This window comes from Haemorhous mexicanus, chromosome 3 (assembly GCF_027477595.1).
Source record: "Haemorhous mexicanus isolate bHaeMex1 chromosome 3, bHaeMex1.pri, whole genome shotgun sequence".
In the NCBI taxonomy this organism is placed as follows: domain Eukaryota; kingdom Metazoa; phylum Chordata; class Aves; order Passeriformes; family Fringillidae; genus Haemorhous; species Haemorhous mexicanus.
In genome coordinates, this window is record NC_082343.1 from 95,615,872 (window position 1) to 95,636,859 (window position 20,988).

The 20,988-nt window shown below is 41.8% G+C and overlaps 1 protein-coding gene across 1 annotated transcript in view; it reads left to right on the plus strand.

The window, feature by feature from the left end:
- The first annotated feature begins 1,024 nt into the window (after window positions 1-1,024).
- Window positions 1,025-20,988, plus strand: part of CSMD1 (CUB and Sushi multiple domains 1) — a 1,067,000-nt gene continuing 1,047,036 nt past the window's right edge. The window contains exon 1 of the mRNA XM_059842787.1: window positions 1,025-1,246. Coding sequence (XP_059698770.1) covers window positions 1,180-1,246 — 67 coding nt within the window. The 5' untranslated portion in view covers window positions 1,025-1,179. The remainder of the gene's footprint in view (window positions 1,247-20,988) is intronic.

The following is a 20,988-nucleotide window of genomic DNA, read 5'->3' on the forward strand; positions in this document are numbered from 1 at the left end:
TTTGGAAAGGATTCTTAATGGCAGAAATTCCTCTTGGCAACAAGAGCGCTCGAGAATGGCAACATAAAGACAAAGCAGTGCTCTGCAAGGAGATATTGGCTCGTCTCCTTCCTCTCAAGAACAACAGCTTGTTCTGATGAACAACTTAGAAGGAATGAGCAGGGCACATTTTGGACCTGAAAGCCTTCCTCTCTCAAGAGCGGGGACGAAAGCAGAGGGTAATTTCATCTAGGACGAGAGACCCCAGCACCCGCACCTCTCGCAGCCCGCATGGGGCTGGCGGAGGCGAACCGCAGGCAGAGCTGGGGGACAGGACACCGGGGAATCGCAGCAGAAGGCTCCCGGGCAGGTGTACCCCTGCAGCCACTGCCCTTCTCCGCGCTGGGGGCACCGGGCCCGGGGAAAGCCATCGCTCCCCTGGGGCCTTCCGGCGGCCAGCAGCAGCCGCCCGGGGCCGCGGCCGGGGCGGGGGGCGAGGCCGCGGCCGCCCCGGGAGGCCGTGCGGTGCCGTCCGGCGGCGCGGAGAGGCTGCGGGCTCGGCGAGCGCCGGCTGCACAGCGCCGAGCCCTTCCCCTATCCGTGGGAAGTGATGGTTGAGTCCGGCGGCGGCGGCGGCTTCTCGTGTGGCTGGCAGCCGCTCCGCTGCGCTGCCTGCGCTACTCTCGCCGCGATCCCTCCCTCCCTCCCTCTTCTCTCCTTCTCCTCCTCCTCCTCCTCCTCCTCCTCCCTCTCCTCCTCCTCTTCCTCGCACTCTCCGCATCCCTCTCCTGCCGACGCCGCCGCTGCCCGGCTCTCCCCGCAGGCGGCCGTGCATGCCTCGCCGTCCGCGGCCCCGGGCGTGCCTCCCCTCCCTCCCTCGGTGCCCTCCCTCCCCTGGGCGGGCGGCGGGCCGGCGGCGCCGGGGCTCCGCGGGCGCTGAGCGGCGCAGCCCCGCCGCGGCGCGGGACTGATGCTGTCTGTGAGCAGAGCGGAGCGAGCCGCCCGCGCAGTCCTGCAGGAGGCGCCGGGCGCTGCGCGGCGCTCGGGACCCGGACCGCTCCTCTCCGCCTCTCCTCGCCCTGTGGTGGTTATTTGGCGCTGTCCTTAGCCCCGCTGCCGCTCGGAGGACACGGTCGCAGCCGAGAAGAGCCGCCGGGGGTTTTGTGTGAGAGTGTGTGTGTGTGTGGAATAACTGCAGACATGACTGCGTGGAGGAAATTCAAGTCTCTGCTGGTTCTCTGCGCGGGGCTCCTCACTGCAGCTCAGGGTAAGATTCGGGTTTCTTGCATTGCATTCGTGTAGGCTGTGGTTACGGCACTCATAACCCCTCAGCTAAATCTCTGCCGCTCGGTTGAGCTCTCTCCCTCGCTTCGTTTCGGCGCCGGCAAACAGCAGGCTCCTCGAGCCCGGTCTCCCTCCTCCCTGCCTCCCACCTCCCGCCGGTGTTCCCCTAGGGCTCTGCTCTCTGCCGGCCACTTCCCCAGGGAGAAACCAGCCCACTGGAGTTGGGCAGCAGCCGCTGCGACGCCGCAAGCAGAACCGTGCGCATCCAGCCGCCTGGGCAGCGCTGGAGTTTGGGAACACTTCGCTCTCCGCGCACGCACGAACGGCACTCGCTGCCTTGTGAGGGACAATCCCCGGGCTGGCAAGTTTGGATCTCCCCTCCTCCCGCCTCCCCGGCTTTTGCCGTGCTCGAGGGGGAGCGCGGAGTGGGTGGTCGCGGAGAGCCGCCTCCGCCTGCTTTCAGCCGGCTCCGCTCCCCGCAAGTTGCGCGGAGGCGGGGATGCGGCGCCGGGGACACCTCCGCCAGCTGCCTGCCCGTGCCTGAGGGAAGAGGACTCCTCTCTGCTGGGCGTGCGGTGGAGAGAGTCTCCCAACCTCGGCTTGGTTTCTCCTTAAAATCAATGGGGGAGGGTGGAGAAACGAGGGGGTGACGGTGGAGAATTTGGTTACACAACTTCAGTGCTGGCCCTAGCCCCATTACTTGCCTCATCGCTGGAGACAACAACTTCCCCATTATTCACTTCGCCTCTCATTAGCCCTGCGCTTTTTCATGCTGGGAGAGATGCGATTCTGTGTGTGAGAGAGAGGGAGGGAGTGAGGCAGCTCGCAGCTGAGCACCTGTCCCCAGTACAGCCTCTGTCATCTCCCACCTCGCTCCCGGTTGTTCTGCCTGCCTCTGGGATGACGGTTCCCCTTGCGGTTTGTACTGTCTGAGTCTCCCCTAACCCTTCCAAGGCTCTTACATCGTTCCCACCATTTTATTTTTCTCGCTGCTCTTTTTGGTGCGGGGGCGGCTGAAGAGGGGGGAGCAGGGCTACCGCGGTCCCCTGGTTGGCGGGCGAGGCTGGAGCCCTCCCCGTCCTGCGGGTGCCTACGGCCCGGTTCCCTCGCCCGCCTGAGTGGCAAGGCAGGGTGCCTTCCCTCCTATAGCCTCCGGCCGCGATCTGCAGGAAGAGGCTGTAGAAGGCCAGCCCGGGCCGCCGGGAACCGGGCAGGAGCTTAGCCCGGTCCTGAGGAGCAGCTGCGGCTCCGCACCAGCCCGATAGCATCCCTCCTCTGCCCGGATCCTGCCGCTGCCGCGGTCTACCGGGCAACGCCACCCTGCTGCCTCTGTGGGAAGGGAGCGGGCGAGAAAGGCACACGGCTCTCCTGGGCTGTGAATCCGCGGCTCCTGGAGATGGGGCTGAGCCCGGCAGCGCACACAGCCCGGGGCGGGCGGGGGCTTCTCGGCGCGGTCGCCCTACCCAAACTTCCAGCATCCCCACCCCCACAGCCCCCGGTGCCTCCTTCCCCCGGTCCCCGCCCGCGCACGTGCCGGGCGCCCCGGCGCTGCCCCGGGCACGGCCCGGCCCGGCGGGGAGCTCCGGGTCGCCGGCGGAGCTGCCCCGACAGCCGCTCTCCGGGCCCGGACCGCGGGGCGAGGGGCAGCCGCTGCTGCGGCCACGCCGCTCCCGGGGCGGGCCGACACCCGCGACTCATTTGTTAAATACACTGTAGCCGGTTATGCCGTTTGACATTTAAGTGTTTTCTTTTCATGGCTGACAGCACATACGAAAAGCTGGAGGCTGGATCATGGTTATTCAGCGACGATCCGACGTGTTTTGCTTAGATACAAAGGCTTTGCCAGGAACGTTTGGGCACTGCCTCTGATGCTGCTCTGCAGAATGTAATTATACCTGCTTAATGTGAAGCAGCAACACACCCACTTAAAGGCTAAAGACTGACTTAATATTGAAGTCAAACAACAGGTTGAAGGGGAACCATCGGGGACAGTTGACATAATTCCTTCCCGTTTACCTTCCCAGGCAATTGAGCACAGGAATCTATATTTAGTCAAATGTAATCCTGAGGCTGAAATTACCTTAAAGCTTTAGAGAGTGAAAAAACTCCTTCCTTAGTAACATAAAGACCCAGGGTTTCAGGAGCACATGAAATAATTTTAATTATTTGATTCCCAGAACTCTGTTTTACCAGCCCCTTGCTATCAAATCATTTGGTTACTGTAAAAGGAAATCATCCAGGTTTTGCTTGGTTTGGGGATTTTATAGGCAAAAAAAGAAACAAGTGCTGAATTTCTGGAGGTGTTGCCACAGGCGTTCCCATATCTTTCAGTAAAATGACAGGTGGGTTGCTTTCCACAGTGTTCCTCGTTATGAAATGAAATGGAAACCCTTTGTTGCTGTGGAATTTTCTGTAACTTTTTTAAGGAACAAGGAAGGATGAAAATGAACATTCATCATCATTTCACTGTGGTAGACTTGAGGTGCAGTTCTACACATTTCTTTGGACTGATTTAATCTGATTGATGGACCTGAGTGCTTTGGAAAACATTTGGGGAATCCTTCCCTGTTCATTGTGCTTTAAACATCAAGGGAAATTAGTATGGAGTCATTTAAAGGAACCGCTTTCCCAGAAGCTACCCTATCATAGCAATTATGCTTCAACAAGACAGACAGCACGGTGTTCAGCTATGCATGTTAAGATGGGCTTGTTTATAGAGCCATTTGTTCATTCTGATACGTTGTATTGTAACAAAAGCAAACATAAAGAACCCTATTGATTTTCTTGAAAGAAAAAACACATCAGTATAATTTCTGTAAAAATTCATACTGGTATAGAACAAATAATAGATTAAGACTCAATTCAGACTAAAATTCAAGAAAAAAAAAGAGTGAAAGACATTTCTGCTGGGACATAAGGTCTGTGGACAACCTATATTCAGCAGAACATATATTCAGTAGAAATACATACTGCTTAATACCTAGGGTTGTTCCAGTACATGTTTTCAAGGTAATTTCCTGGACGTGTTTAGGTAACCAAACACAGCACCTTCATTGCCACCTAACTGCCTCAAACTAAATGTACATAAGCAGGCTTATGCACAGAGGTATCATTCAGATTAATGGAAATAACAAAGGGAAAACATTTCTGTTCTTAAATTAGATACAGACAGTAAAAGGACTCTCACATCTACAGCTCAGGATTTTGTCTTAAAAAAATAAATAAATAAACAAACCTCAAAACATTTTATGTACCTTCTGTTTGCTGCTATCACTTTGTCATAATAATTGCCATAACTACATCACACAAAGTTACCACTGTTTAAGGCCTACTCCTGTTGGACTGAGAGTGTTTGTCTCTTTTAAAGTCTTTTTTTTCTCTAAACAGTGCTTTTCAAACTGTGAGGCTGGTCTCTCTAGAGAGGCTCCATTCTCTTCCAGAGAAGACTAAAGCAATTCTGAGGAAAATGAGCTGAAAAAAGGGAATTTTTAAAAGAACATCAGATCAAGGTATTGAACCCCTAGCTGAAAAACCAGGTATTTGATGGATGCATTCTCCATCCCCCAGCTCAATGAGGGATTTGCCATAGAAAGGCATGGTAGAGAATATCCAGCTCTGACCATGTAATATTTTAAAGTAAAAATGCATTTACTTTTTGGTAAGATCTCTATCTGCACTATTTTTTTTTGCATTGAGATATGTACATGATGTCCTTAACAATGTATAGGAATAGGAAACTTGGTTAACTTGAATGTAATGAAGTGGCAAGCATAGCAATCAAAATTCCCCAAACACTCATTTTAGACTCTTGAACCCATAGTTGAGGCTTCCCACTGTCAACCAGTAAAGACTTTTCAGTTTCTCTGGTGTGTGTGTGCGTGTGTGTGGAACAGGATACTGTTGTGAGGAGCTGAAGATGGTTTACAGGCACATGAAGACATAAGCACAAATGGAACTTCAGGATGTATTGAAATCTGTGAGGCCACTTCAACACCATCTCTGAGAGATGATTGTATAGATAACCATTCTGCAAGTTGTCTATACTGCAAATCTGCCTATTTTACTGACTCTCACTCTCATGTCCCTTTATACAGACATGTATGATTTTGATCAGACTATGGGTTTTTTTGTTTGGGAAGGGCAATTGTCATTTTTCCTCCTGCAGACTGCTTTTTCTATATAAACACTTAATCTTATTTTTACTCATGCTGTGGTATTAGTGTTACCTATGCATTGATATCGGCAAGTTTTTTAAAAGATATCTATGCCACTTATGCCTCCACAGCATTTCCACTAATAAAAACTCATGTCCAAACAAATTAAAAAAATCTGAAACTACAAATATTTTCAGTTATGCATTCAAGATTTACCATGCTCTATAGAAAGGCTGAAAATCCTCAGGGACCACTGTTTTCAACTTTTTCAAGATGTAATCCGTACACCATCACATTAAACTCCTTCCTGTAACCTTTCCTTGGAGAAGTGACTGCTTGATAGTGTCACAGTATAAAACCTCCAGTGGATTTAGAGATGAAATGTAATTTCATCTTGCTCGAATCTGTATTGAGCCCTGGTGTTTCTCCTTGGCCATGATGACATTACTGTGCTGGCAAACAGCTTTCCGTGCGAGCCCACGCTGCGGGCAGAGCCGGGCTGCCTGCCGCCGGCAGGGGAGGCAGTGCGCGAAGGGGAGCTGCTGGCTCAACTGTACAATCCACTGAAGCAGCAGCACAAGTGTGAGACCTGATCTCTAATAAAACCCCAGTGTACAACTGGATTCAAGTCAGGGTCACAGAATTAGAATCTGGCCTCTAGTTCTCCATATGGCTGCAAAATTAGACTGAGATAAAGGCCACATTAGACTGAGATAAATTGGGTGTTCTTCCAATTTTTGCAGTGAGCAAAGAATAAGAATCATATGGAAATTCTCCTAGTGTGTATGAATCACTTTCTTTTACTTAGAAGTTTTACTTTTCTACGTCAGCTCTAATTTCCCTTCAACCATTTTTTATGAACCACAAACTTTTGAAATAGGGGAAAAATGGCATTAATGCCTGAGGAAAGCTGTGAGATATTTCTTTGTCCTCACACATCTTTGTTCTGGCTGGATGAAAGACTTCACTCTATGATATGACATTTCCATTTCACTTAAGAAAATCTACACTGTATTTGTTATAAGCATTTCTCAGAGGAATAGCTACTTACACAAATAACTTGGATTATTGTTAGCGTTATATTGACACCCAAAGGCAACATATATCTGTTGTCTGCATTTAGTAACTGAATAGTAAATGCAGGCATGCATGTACTCTTTCAAGAGTAATGCATCTTATTTTTAACAACTCTTACTTTCTCAGGGACAAGAACTTTTTCTGCATTTCTTTCTCATATGGAAAAAAAAAAAAAAAAAAGAAAAGAAAGTGATGGTAGTTTCTTGCCATTTTTACCTAGAGGAAAGTTTCATTTAAAGGACAAAGCAAGATTTGATCACTCTTACATTGCTTATGATTTACCAGAACTCTTGATTTATCAGAATATCATCAATGATCTGCTTTTAGCTAAAAAAAAAAAAAAAAAAAAAAAAAAAATCACAGATTCTAGCAATTATAGTAATGCTTTAAATTCCATCATAAAAATTAATCACAGTTTCTTACAACTTTTTAATTATTTAATTATGCATTTTAATGATACATTCATGCATATTCTGAAATAGTGATTTGACTTTTTTCAAGTAAATTTCTTGTCTCATCCCTTTCTAGTAAAAGGTAACTTCAGGCAGTTCTGAGAGCCCAATTCTGCTGCACTGGAAACTGAAATTTGTATTGATTTCTGAAATAGCTCAATTGGCTGCTTTTGAACAGATTGCTACTTCAAATAATCCAGACAAAGTAGATATTGCAGCTGAAGGGTGGAGTCAGACCCTGTTTAATTTGAGCTCTTGTGGAGAACTTCTGACAATGTTTGCACCCATAGATGACTTAAAAAAAGGAAAACTAGGTGAATCCCTAAAGGCAATTAATATTTTCAAGGCAAAACCCCTTGATAATATTAATATATTTATTTATGTGTTGAAGCAATTTTTTTTTAAATCTCTGGTATCTCTGAGCATCTGACCTCTACCGTACTTCATTTTTTTTCTCTGATTTTCTTTTAAAGACATTAAGAACAATACACAGAGAAACCTGGTATCATTTTAGTCTCGGATGTTCTATATCTGCCTTACAGTATCCTATGGATACTGAAGTACAGAATCACGTTCTGTATTCATGTCTCTGTTGTACAGTGGCTTTCCAAAAGAAACATTTGCAGCACTGCAGCTGACACAGACCTGAATAAATTACAATGATGAAAACTTTTTATGCAGGGTTTGTTTACAAATTTGCGTGAAATATGGTCGGCATTTAAAAATTACATTTTGCAGTGCTTGCTTTGTGCCTTGTGTTAAATTGCAAGGCAATGTTTAGGGTTTTTTAATGCAATTTTGCCAAACATAAAGTTCTTCTTATTTTTTATTTCTTCTTTCTTGTCTGATAGTTTTCCTTGCTTGTTTTTTTCGTTTTGGTTTTGGTTTTTTGTTTTTGGTTTTTGTTTTTTGGGTTTGTTTTTGTTTTGTTTTGCTTTTGTTTTGGTTTTGTTTGTTTTGGGCTTTTTCTTTTTCTTTTTCTTTTTCTTTTTCTTTTTCTTTTTCTTTTTCTTGTTCTTGTTCTTTTTCTTTTTCTTTTTCTTGTTGTTTTTTCTGGTTTTTTTTGGTTTTTTTTTTTTTTTTTTGTCTAGAGAATCATTTCTAAACTTACGTTTGAGGGGTTTTATTGAAATGTTCTTATAATTTTGATGTTTGCAGCAAACCTTTGACATTTGTCACAGGGTAAATCTGGGTCTAGGGATATTTTTTTCCTCCTATGAGTTGCAGATCAAATACAGCCATGATACAATATTGCATAAATCCTTGTTTACTTCCTTTGACCTGCATTACTTGCTGTATTGTGTTCACATATAAACTCCAAAAGAACACAGATATTCAAACTTTTATTTACTTACACTGGTGCTGAAACACAAGCAATTTAGAGTGCACTGGGAACAAAAGTGCAGCCAGCCTTGCCCTGTACTTGAAAGCTGGGTTCAAAGGTGGGCCTAAACACATTGGAAACCACAACGAGGTTATTTTCTTTTTGAAATACTGGCCCAGCTGTAGCTTGGATTTAAAGTGTCCTCACTGTTCTTGCAATGCTGGCTGCTAAAATGGGCGGGTTAGCTTGGCTTGCTTGGCAGAGTGCATCCAGAATAGATGGCTGAGGTCTTAGGCTCGGCTTTGGGCATTGTGCTTGAGCTAGCCTAGTCAGAGTGCCTTGGGGTTCAGCCTCAAGTCATGGTGCACACAACCCCCCCATGGAACTCGGGACCCACAGCACTCGGGTCCTGCTGCTGTACTGCACAGACAGAGCTGCAAGGAGCAGGGAGGTCACTTTGTCAAGAAGCAGCTGATGTTAGGAAGCAAGTGGCTAGATATTGCAGGAATATGCATGAGCTTACAGAACCTGCCTTGCCCTGAACCTAGCAAAAAATGCAGGTGACTGTGAGGGCAAGAAAACAGGAAAGAAAGAATGATGTTTAAACAACAGCGAAATGTTTGAAGAAGCCATTTCGATAAAATAAAAAAAGCAAAATTTAATTTATTTTTAGACTAATTTTGCATGCTTCTGGCTGTGAAACAAATGGTCATGACAAATCACACTGTTCTCACCAATGTTTGTGGGATATCAATGCAGAAGCTGACTACATTCAAGTGACTAAGTGCACTATTTTAGCTTTGCCCCAGCAGTCAGATTCTCTATTGGTATCCTGCTGATGTTTCTTATAATACATAGATTGTGTCATACCAAGCATTTTTTTGAGGAGGAGGGGGAAACATCTTATAATTCACTTTCAGAACCTCAGTTCAATCAAACAACTGCTAATATCACAATCACTGACCCTCTGCATTTGTAGATATCTCTCTCGAGAAATTAAATTGATTTTCTTTATCTTAGCATGTAAATATCCTCAGCACACATTTTGACCCATTGTTTGCAGTGGCTCTTACACTGAAGAATGTAGTGTTAATAGATCTTACGAAGTCAACAGTGGCAGCAGGAGTAGCATTTTGATCATTAGCTGTACTCAATTATTTCTGTTTAGCTTTCCTGTGAAATCTATTGTGAAATTTAATTAACATAAATGAAAATACAGAAATTTTCCTTTTTTTTTTTTTTTCCTGGTACATAATGTAGTTAACTTGAAAGTAATTGTAGGGGAAAAAAAAAGCATTCTGCTATGCAGAAGTAGGTAAATTAGACATAGACTCTGGTGATCAGTAAAGTAGTTTGGGTTGCTTTATATCAGATTTTAACTAGTTAGGACCTGATCTAAAGGTTAGGGAACTCACAGAATTTAAAAAGTCTCATTAACCTTAAAAGGCTTTTTATCCTGCCCTTGTTATAGCCATATAGCACACAGACAACTTGTATTGAAACGAGGATGCTAGAAAAAATCTAACAACATTAAAGAAAATTCAAACTCTTTGTTATGAAACTGGCCACAGAAACGCTGTTTAGAATCATAGAATAGTTTGGGTTGGAAAGAACCTTAAAGATCACCTCATTCTAACTTCCTTGCCATGGGCAGGGACACCTTCCACTAGACCATGTTGCTTAAAACCCCATCCAACCTGGCTTTGAACACTTTCAGGGATGGAATATCCACAGCTTCTCTGGGAAACCTGTTGCAGTGCCTGACTGCCCTCACAGTCAAGAATTTCATAATAATGTCTAATCTAAACCCACTGTCCTTCAGTTTGAAGCCCTTCCCCCTTGTCCTGTCACTGCATGCTTTTGTGGAAAGTCCCTCACTGACTTGCTTGTAGGCCCTCTTTAGGTACTGGAGGGTGCTCTAAGGTCATCCTGGAGAGTTTTCCTCTTCACACTGAACAGCCCCAGCTCTCCCAGCCTGTCTCTGTAGAAGAGGTGCTCCAGCCCTCTGACCATCTTCATGGCCTTCTCTGGACTTGCTCCAAGAGGTGTCAGGGGCCCAGAGCTGGACACAGTGCCCCAGGTGGGGTCTCATGAGAGGAAGTAGAGGGGCAGAAGCACCTCCCTCAGCCTGCTGGTCCCATTTCTTTCAATGCAGCTCAGGATATATTTGGCTTTCTGGGCTGCTAGCACACATCGCTGCATCATTTGAACTTCTCATCCACCAACACCTCCAAGTCCTTCTCCTCAGGGCTGCTCTCAATCAATTCTCTTTGCAGCCTGTGTTTCTGCTTGGGATTGCCTCAACTCCTGTGCAAGACCTTACAAATAAAATTTCATGAGGTTTGCACAGGCCCACCTCTCAAGCCTGTCCTGGTTGGATGCTGTCACTTCCCTCCAGCATGTAGCCTGCCCTGCAACTTGGTGTCGTTTGCTTAAAGATAAATGATGCCTCAAATTTTTTTGACCTATCTGAAATGTATCTCACTTCACTGGCTTTCACTGGTTATATAATTTATTTGGTTCTGAGGAAAGATTAACCTTTAATTGCTTTCTTTAGAAACATTTAGTAAACAGGCTGATAGCATGGAGATGATCTATGCAAACAGCAAAGAAGGATTTCTTCAACCCATGTTGCCATGACAATTTAGATTTTTCTTGTCAACTCCTGAGAAGCTTCAAAGTAATTTCTTTAAAGCAATGAATCAAGGGATATTTTGGAAATTGAAGTTGCTCTCTTTTTAAATTTAGTATCATTTAACACAGTAAGGGGCCTGACTCAAAAGATTGTAATATCTACAAACAAGAACTATTGCAAAAAAAAAAACATCATGTAACTCTCTTTGTGGATCTCTGATCATTTACATGAGCAGTGAAGCTAACTTCAGATGCATTATCAAGTGACTTAGATTTTGTTTATTAACTCTATGATAATAATAAGTAGTTATCATAAAAATAAGAATGGATAATAAATAGTGGAGAGTCCAGCTTATAGCTGCCATTTTGATCCTCAGGACAGTATTTTATCCTGCAGATATTTTGAGGTAATTAGATCACAGAATGATTAGAGAATAAAGATGGACTAAATATTTTTTTAAAAATATAGTTACAATTATTAGTTCAATGAATAGTTACAATAGTTACATTCATTAGTTCAATGAATGAGAAATAAAATGAAAAGGCTGTTGTCTGCATATTTAAATTGCTATCCCCTGTACAATGTTATTAGTAATCAAACTGAACTTTCCTCTTATTTGTTTTAATTGAAATAGACTGTTTTGAAAAAGAACTAAAACTAGTCCAAACTAATTTAATTTAATTTAATTCCTAAGAAATAAATTACTGGCTTAATGAGGTATTTCTTAGGTTGCTGTTAGCACTGATGAAAACATGGTAAATGGAAAGAAGCTAATGTGAAATGCTCTTTCTGCTGGGAAAATACATTTCTCTGTATAGAATACAAGAAAAGTAGCTCAGTAATGGTTTTCTTTTTGAAATGTTCCTGGCAGATGATGGTCACTGTGTTGGTGTAGTTTGTTTACTGCTTTGCAATAGATTTGAGATGAGTCATATCACATTAGAAGGAAAATTGAGAAGTTGTTTTGTCAAAATGAATTCTGTTTTCCTTTTTTGTCATATATACTCAAATTACTAGGTCTCTTTAAACAGAGAAACCTAATTGATTTTTATAAATGTTTATTCTTGTTGCATCCACAAACCTGAGTTCCTGTTGTTAGAAATGGTAAATGCAGATATATTCTTTCTATACATGGAATAAGGTGACTGAGCTGGAGTCTTCTGTTTGTTCACCTCATGCATCTCCTTTACACTATTTTATTTTCATGCTAGTTTGAACCAGAGTAATTTCAACATCTACAAGCACGGTTGTTTTTCTCAAGCCTTTCTATCCTCTTGCCTTCAGAATGGGAGCTGACTGAATAAGGACTATAGGATGGATTTTTAAGATTTCCCTTTTATAGAGATTTTTATTTCTGTCTTAATCCCTTACTGAATTTGTAAGTCCCCCTTACCAGTAATGCATCTCAGCTTATCCACAGAGTTAGGAAAAATTATACTTGTCAGAATATTTGGTAAAGAAACAAAGGGATGGAGTGTGGATGAAGTTCTTATGATATATAAGATGCTAGGCATTCAGAAGGAAAAGTAACCTTCTTTTTCAAAAATACTTGATGGAAGAGAAGATCAATTTCTTGATTGATAGAACATGGGAGTACTGTACACTAAAACATGTCTGAGCTCAAGCATTAGCCCTAAGTTTAAGGATGCTTGGAAGAGGGAAGAAAGTACTGATTGCAGCCAAGAGCCTAGATTGTTGTGCCAAACACCTGCGGTTACCACAGCCATAAGAGAAAATTGCAGATCTCAGCACTTTTGAGTATATAGAAATTTGTGCTGTACTTAATTATTACACTGAAGAATCTTCAGAAACTGAACGCAATAGAGTGCTGTAAAGGGAATGAATAGATAATCACATTAAGCATTTACTACTGTTATCTCCTAGTTAGTATGAATTAAGCAAATTTTCCAAACCTATCAGTGTTGTGTTATTATTTTAGGAAGAAGAATTCCTCAAGGGAAGTTGAAATTTTTCTTTAAAGCCGCTAGACTTAAGTAATTCTGTGTATTAAAACAACCACCACTACAGAAAAAATCAACCAAACAAAAACCCCTAAACAAATGAACAACCAACCTGGATCTGATGTAGCCTGGAACAAAACATTTGTGATTATAAAGCAAACAAAAATCAGAATTTGGAGTGAAGCCGACTCAAACATTACATAATGGAGACTGTAGTCCATGGCCAGAACTTAAAACAATCAGTTCCACCTCCACTTATAACTCCTCTATGAGCATTCATCATTTTTACATTTATCCTCCATTGATGGTAACTAAGTACAGTTCCTCGTGGCTCCATTTTTCTTCCTAAAAAACAGGCTGCTTGTAAGTGATGGGCAGGCTCTGGTGGAAGAAAAGTATCTACCCAGTTTTACCACCTTGGAATATGTACTAAACTTCTTTTGATATTGTGCATCACTCTGCAGACCATACTTGCAGAATGGACATATTTGTATAAATACAAATAATTTTGGATAAATTTGTATAGATGTGCTTTGTCACTATATTGGTTTTGTGTGGCCAGGTTTTGGTAGTTGGGATGCTGCAGAGGTGGCTTCTATGAGAAGTTTCTAGAAGCTTCTCCCAATAGAGTCAATGCTAGCTGGTTCCAAGAGGGACCCGCTGCTGGCCAAAGCTGAGCCCACCAGCAACAGTGGTAGAGCCTCTGAAAGGACATACTTAAGAAGAGTGAGATAATCTGTGCAATGGCTGCTGGGAGAGAGCAGTGAGAATGTGGGAGAGGAACAACTGCAGGCACCCAAATCACTGAAGAAGAAAGGGTAGGAAGCGCTCCAGGTGCCACAGATTCCCCTGCACTATGAGGTGTAGACCATGGTGAAGCACCTGTGCCCCTGCAGCCCATGGAGCTACATGAGGGAGCATGGAGGAGGGGGTAGATGCCTGAAGCAGGCTGTGACCCTGTTGGAAGCTCACACTGGAACAGGGTCCTGGAAGAATCTGTGGACCCAGGGAAAAAGTAGCCCACACTGGAGCAGGTTTGTTGGCAGGACTTTTGATCCCACAGGGTACCCACGCTGGAGCAGCTTGTTCCATAAGGACTGCACCCCGTGGAAGGAACCAATGCTGGTGCAGTTTGTGAAGAAGTGCAGCTCATGGGAAGGACTCATATTGGAGAAGTTTATGGAGAACCGTTGCCTGTGGGATGGATCACATGACTGAGCAAGTAAAGAGTATGTCCTCTTCCCAAGGAGGAAGGAACAGCAAAGACTAATCTCTGATGAACTGACTGCAATCCCCATTCCCTGTCCACCTGCATCATTAGGGGGAGGATGTAAAGAGAATATCCGGGTGAATTTGTTCCCTAAGAGAAGGGAGGGGTTGGAGGAAGTTATTTTAAGAGTTGGGTTTATTTCTCATTATCCTACTCTGATTTGATATATTCTTTCTATACATGGAATAAGATGACTGAGCTGGAGTCTTCTGTCTGTTCACCTCGTACACCTTTATTGTTAATAAATTAAACTTATGTCCCTGAATGGAGTCTGTTTTGCCTGTAACAGTAACTGGAGAGTGATCTCTGCATGTCCTTATCTCAATCCATGAACCTTTCATTACATTTTCTGCCCAGTGTCCAAATGAGGATGGGAGCGATAGAGCAGCTTTGGTGGGAACCCCCTTCCAGCCAGGGCCAACCTGGCGCAGTCACATCACACTGGTACTTGCAGGTACAGGTAAATCAGAAGCATTTTTGCACTGTCTCAACAGCAGTTTGCAGCTCAGATCCACTCAGTTATGCTGCTGTTGTCTTAGGTGTTGTCCAAAATGCGCACGAGAATCAGGTCCCCTGAGGGTATAAACTCAATTAAAAAAAGAAACTACTCTTTGATTTTAGAAGGATAATGCACTGCCCAATGTAAAAAAATGAGTTGTTGTGGTGACAGACTGTGTCAGGTGAAAGATAAGCATTCAGTATTGAGAGACAATGTAAATCATACTTATATATCATTGACATATTCTTCAATAGTGCCACTGAGGAAGATAAGATATTTTAAAAAAAAGCTACATATGAAAAAATACGACAGCATTTAATGGGATTTTCAGTCAGGACTATTCTACTTTTTTAAATCAATACCTACTCTTGTCATTTGCCTTCTTCCACTAATTTTTTTCCATGATATTTTGTCTATGATTACATTTATTCTTGAAGTCTATTAGGCAGTGATTTATTAATTTGCTTTATTGAATAACTCAGAGTATAGGGACCCATGATACAAAGGATTATATGGACATAGATGAAAGGGACAATGTGGACAACATTGTGACAGGAAACGCAAGTCTGGGAAATGTTCTTTCTTGTATGACAAGTATTAAATAAAACCCCTTATCATCTGAAACTTAGCCACAGGAGCTTCATGTTGCCCTATATTTTTACTGATGACATAGCTCAGATTAGTTCCTTTGTAACTATCAATTGTTATTCAGGGTTTTTTTTCTGATTTCCATTTCTGGTATTTATTTCACTGGAGAGCAGTGCATAATCAACTTCCCTTTTTGCCACCAGTAGCACACAAATACTGATGTAGTCCTACTAAGCAGAACTTTTAGTATGTCTCAAAACTTGAAGCATCTGCTGGCAATAGTCCTCAGTGGAAGTTCTGGTGCCACTGCTGTGAAGGTCTGATGTGGTCTTAAATAATGACTGATGCTCTCATGGGCATGGCAGTTCAGTTGCCAGGCTGATACAGGCTTTATGCTGACATGCTGAAAACCACATTTTTTTTCCTGTAGGACTGGCACGGCTGGCACTATCAGTTTTGCATAATTAAACATGATTTATTTTTCTTCTTCCCTTACTGTTTCTTTAAAACTTTCCTTTTGAAGAGCTTATCTTTCTTGTTCCAGTCACTCTATTATTTCCTCTTTTGCTGAAGGGGTATAAGATATCTTCTTTATTATTCCCCAACATGGTTGTTTAACATTCTCAAGGAAGAAAATGCCCAGGGTCTAGTCTGTGGTGACTCCTGCACTGGGGGCAACCAGTGCAAAGGCTAAAGATGGGCACAGGGCACTCTTAAGACCTGAAGAATTAAGTCAGGGAAATAAAATGTGCCCAGTTTTTGTGTACATCCTATGAATTTGGCTAAGTTTCTGTCTTCATGTATTTAAAAATGTAAAAAGTGTCACATCAAATCAGACCAAAATAACTTCTCTCTGACAATGGCCATTAGCAAATGCATAGAAAAAAAAATGCAGGAAGCAAGATATAGACAGGCTTATATTTTAGCAGCCTCTGGCTAGTTTAGAGAACTCTTAGCCAGAGGTTTCATCTATGTTCAACATCCATCAACAAATTTAACCTTCATGAATCTGTTCCACTATTCATAATTCAGACTACCACACTATTTTCTGACAATCTGTTTCACAATTTAATTCCTGCTGTGTGGAAAAACACTGCATTTTGCTTGTTTTGAAGCTTTTACCTGCTCATTTCACTGAGTACTTCCAGCTCTTCAGAAATACTTCACACAGCACAGAACTTTGCATCTGATAGATAGGCAGGATTTATGTGAATCTGTAAATTGCATAGTTTTCCCATGTAAATGCAAAATATCCATATGGATATTTAGAGTACCTACCTTCAATCAATACTAATGCATGATTCCCAAGTGCATTCCTCATCATTTTTAATGATTATGATATTGTAGTCAGGGCTGCTGATGCACTTAAAAAAATAATGGTCTGTATTTCATTACAAACAGGCCCCTCCCTTTATCCTGCAATCCTATTACATGGTTTTATTCTCATAATAATATTTTATTGTTTTCTTTCCAATAAATAGTAAAGACTTTACCTGGTGCCATCTGGATGACAGCGATGTTCAACATTTTGCCCTCTGAGAGATTTCTGGAGGGACAACAGAGAAAATGCTTGGAAAATTAGGTCCTGGTGGGAAATGAATACATCAAACTAGGTGCTTATTGATCTAAGCACCTCCCCTACTGATGCTGACCTCCATGCAGTGTGTTTAGTACCTCAATGATAGTATAAGGTGACCTAAATAGCAGCTTCATCTTCCATGTATGCTGTTTGCCCCTCTGTGATCCAGGGTTTCACTTGTTGCAAGTCATATCTTGATGTTCTCTTTCCTGGCACAATAAGGGAAAATCATGGTGAAAACTGGAGTGGGAAAACTGGTGTGAAAAAGTCAAATGATGGCATCTGCTGAAGGATTGGGTTTCTATGAAGATTAGGGAAATGCTGCAAGAATTTCTGGTAGAAAAGGTTTAAGAAGAGGCCCATTATACTGCAAATACTGAAGACACTTTAGCCTTATAAATCAATCAGTTTACCCTCTCCCAAGACCCAGATCTAAATTAAATTGCAGAAAAAAATCCCACAAAAACCATTGAAAATTCTGCCCCTAGATAGATACTTAGCTCAACAGTTAAAACATGCAAGATATTCTGTGAGCTCAAATTCATAGATTTCCTGTTAAAAAATCTGTTACTGTCTGAAAAAGTATTGTTTCTCTTGTTGCCTAAGACAGCAGCCTTCCTACATGCATTTACATCCTCTAGAGGACGTACAGATTCTGACTTTCCCTGTTATTCTACCTCTTCCTCTCAGGATTGTCAGTGGAAAAACCTAACATCATAAAAACAAAACAAAGTGATGCAAAATAAATACTCAGCAAGAGCACATCTGACCACTGGGAAAAAGAAAGAATGAGATAGAAGAAAAAAGACTGTCTTTAGTGTTAGCAAGTCTTCCATAACTGTTCTTTTTCCTTCATTGTGAAAGCTTCTATTTCATTTCCATACAGGAAAAATTTCTGAATATTTCTGACACAGTCTATTGAAGAAAGGAAGGCATTAATTACTTTTTTCCTGTGCAAACAAAACTATTGAGAAGGGGCAAGAACACAGATTAGTGTGCCCAGTGTAGTACATGTACTACATGTACTACAAAAATTTTCAGAAAATAAAAACCTGGTTATTATTCTAATACAATATAATGGAATGTATAAATTCAAGAACTAGATCTGAGATGTGCTGAACTCTTGAGTTCCTAATTTGTTTCATGGATGTTGTGGACACTCTGTGGTAGATAAATAAACAGAAGAATTTAGGCATAAGGTTTTCCCTTCATTGTGAAGATATTTCCATCTAGTACTTGGATTTTATGGAACTACTACTCAACAGCTGCTTTAACCCCAAAACCAGACAAATTTACACAGTCTATTTTTCCCTAGAAAATATCCTTTAAGCCTAAAATTACATTTCTTGGCATAGTCAGAATGGTTGCATACTGTGTCAGTTTGTACAGGAGTGTTATTGAACAGTCATTGTAATCTTCAATATAGATGATCTTCCATAGGAATAAAGCAGCTTGGCTGTCTTTAAATGCACCTGCCAACTTTGGCCTTGCATAAGATATTTCTGGGGTTAGAAGTTGTGCCCTCTTACTTTCCCGCAGTAGGGAGAGTAATATAACAGTTGGAGTGCCTAGCTGCCTTGTGAAAAATCTACATTCATCTGCCATTTTTCTTAGAAGATTGAAGTCTGTCTCATCCTCTTTTTTTTTTTTTTTTTTTTTTCCTAGCATATACTGTGACTGCCCTAGGCACTCCTTTGTTGGGGCCATGAAGGTTTCCAGTTAAAGTTTCCTTTAGTGGTAGAAGATTTGGGTTCCAAACCTTGCTTAAAGGAAATCAATATTAAATATTTAAAAAGCTGCTGGAACAGGAACTGGACACCTACTGGTCCTCTCTGACATGGAGGGCATTAATCACCACATCAGAGTCATGCTTCTGGATGGGTTTCTATCTTACTTGGTGAATATTCAATTATTCTATGAAAAGTGGAATTGCAAGTAGTCAACTTGGAGTACTGCTTTGAGTTTCATTTGCCAGTAAGCACCTAAAAGATAAGTGCTGCAAAGCCTATTTTTAGCTCATTTCTGGAAATAATCAATAGCTTTTATCACTAGGGACTTAACAACCACCATGTTATGCCCATTACATAAATCTACAGTCTTATAAAGAGGGGTAAGCTGCTATCATGAAGATTGATTAATTCGTCCCATGGTTCATATTTATTTAAAACCTAGGCAATTTTTTTTTTCCTAGTAAAAAGTCTGCAATGCCACTTAATTTATATCTGCTACATCTCTGTTGGAATCATCACTGATATTTGAGAGATAAAATTTAGGTCTAGAGATAACACTCCCCTATGAAATGTACATGCATTTGTCTTCGGGTGCCCAGTTACCTTGGCAATGAATGTAGTATAAATATATGTGTGCACATGTGTCTCAGAGAGAGAGACAGAACAGAGTGATTTCAACCTCTGGTGGAGGTAGTACCACAGTTACTATTCACTATTCTCCAAGTTTTGTCCATTTCTCTAATAGTGCAAAAAGCTTTCCCTTTGTTTATAAGTGCAGCAGTCCCAGCACGTTCCTGCCACACAGCAAGATGCCATGTCTGGAATACTTCACCCTAACACATTGAAGTTTAGCAGCTCGAGCCCATGACCTTGAACTTCCACCAGGGAATTTTTAAATACTGGAGTGATGTGCTGGCAGTGTATTCCCTCACTATTACATGGATTTTTACCTCAAGACACAAGGAGTCATGTAATCGAGACTGGAGTCCATTTCCCTCAGGATTGCATTTTGACTCCCTGTAAACAAGAATGCATTTAGAAGAGCTTTCGATAGCTATTTGCTGTGCTAAGAGTAGGACAACCTGGAAAGTTCTGGCCCACCATCATGAATCTAATGTGATCATAATATTTTTAATTTTACCACTCTATATTGACAACAAGAGTTTGTTCTATTTTACTGCATGTGGTAAAATGGCACATACAAAAGGGCACCAAAAAAAAATCAAAAACCATATCACAAAAAAAAAAATATTATATTTGGGATCTTACGATGATATATCATAAGATTTGGGATCTTATGATATTTGGGATTTTATGATATTTGGGATCTTTTTCAACAAAACCAGATTTGAAAATCAGTGTTGAAACAGCTAGTAAGGAGCCCAGAGAGACAGAAGTCTATTTGCTGAGACAATTTAAGCAAGATCTATCTAGGAAGGATTTTTTTCAGATTGAAAAAAAAGAAGGAAATGTAAGAAAAAAAATTAAAGACAGTCCCAGAAACTGTACATCAGTGAATTTAACGAGGGTTGTGGGGAAAAATAAACTACCATAAGGAAGTGTGAAAGAACAGCTTGAAAATCAGTTTGATTAAGGATAACCAGCCTAGATTCTGTCAGGGGAGGTCATGCTTAACTAAAATCTTTGAAGAATTTACTGCCACTGAAGATTTTACTGCCACTGTAGATAAGGGAAATTCAATGGATGTAATCTACTTGTATGCATTGACAAGGCACCACATCTGAGATTAATGCCTAAGAGAAATAATCATGAAAGTAAAGAAACTCTGGGATGGAAAACTAGCTTAACTAGGCCACAAAAGAAAATCTGGACACAGTTTCTGATGATTCAGTGTGGGGCCTTCTGTTATTCATGATTATGTATGTCTGAATGTAAGTGGCAAGGGGGGTTAGAATTTGTAGCTTATGCCACAATCTAAAATCATAGCAAGAAGTGCAGAGCAGTATGCTCATGTTCAAAAGGTGTTGCATGCTCTATATATCTTGTTGGGCAAAAAGCCCCAGAATTTTGCTGGGAAAATGGAGAATAATTAATATAGAAATAAAAAATCATAGCATCAAATATTCACTAAATGAAACAGTCATCCAATATACTAAAAAAGAAAACAAATTGTGAATGATTAAAGATATAAACTGAAGTCATCAGACCAGAGGAAAGCAGCATTTTAAAATATCAAGATGCAAAGATATTTTTTAGAACACAGAAAACATCTTTGCGTTGGGATTCATTGTAGGGAAACAAAGGATGTAAGGTTCCTGTAACTTTGAAGAACGTTACAGAACCTCAGGGTTTTTTTACTGTAAAACAGGAAAATAGATGATGTTTTCATTATAATAGGACTAAGGCATTCTTGTCAAAATTAGGGTACTATTCTCTTAGGCTAATACTAATGTGAGAGAGAACCTTCCTGTGCTAAGGAGCTTATAATAAAAAAG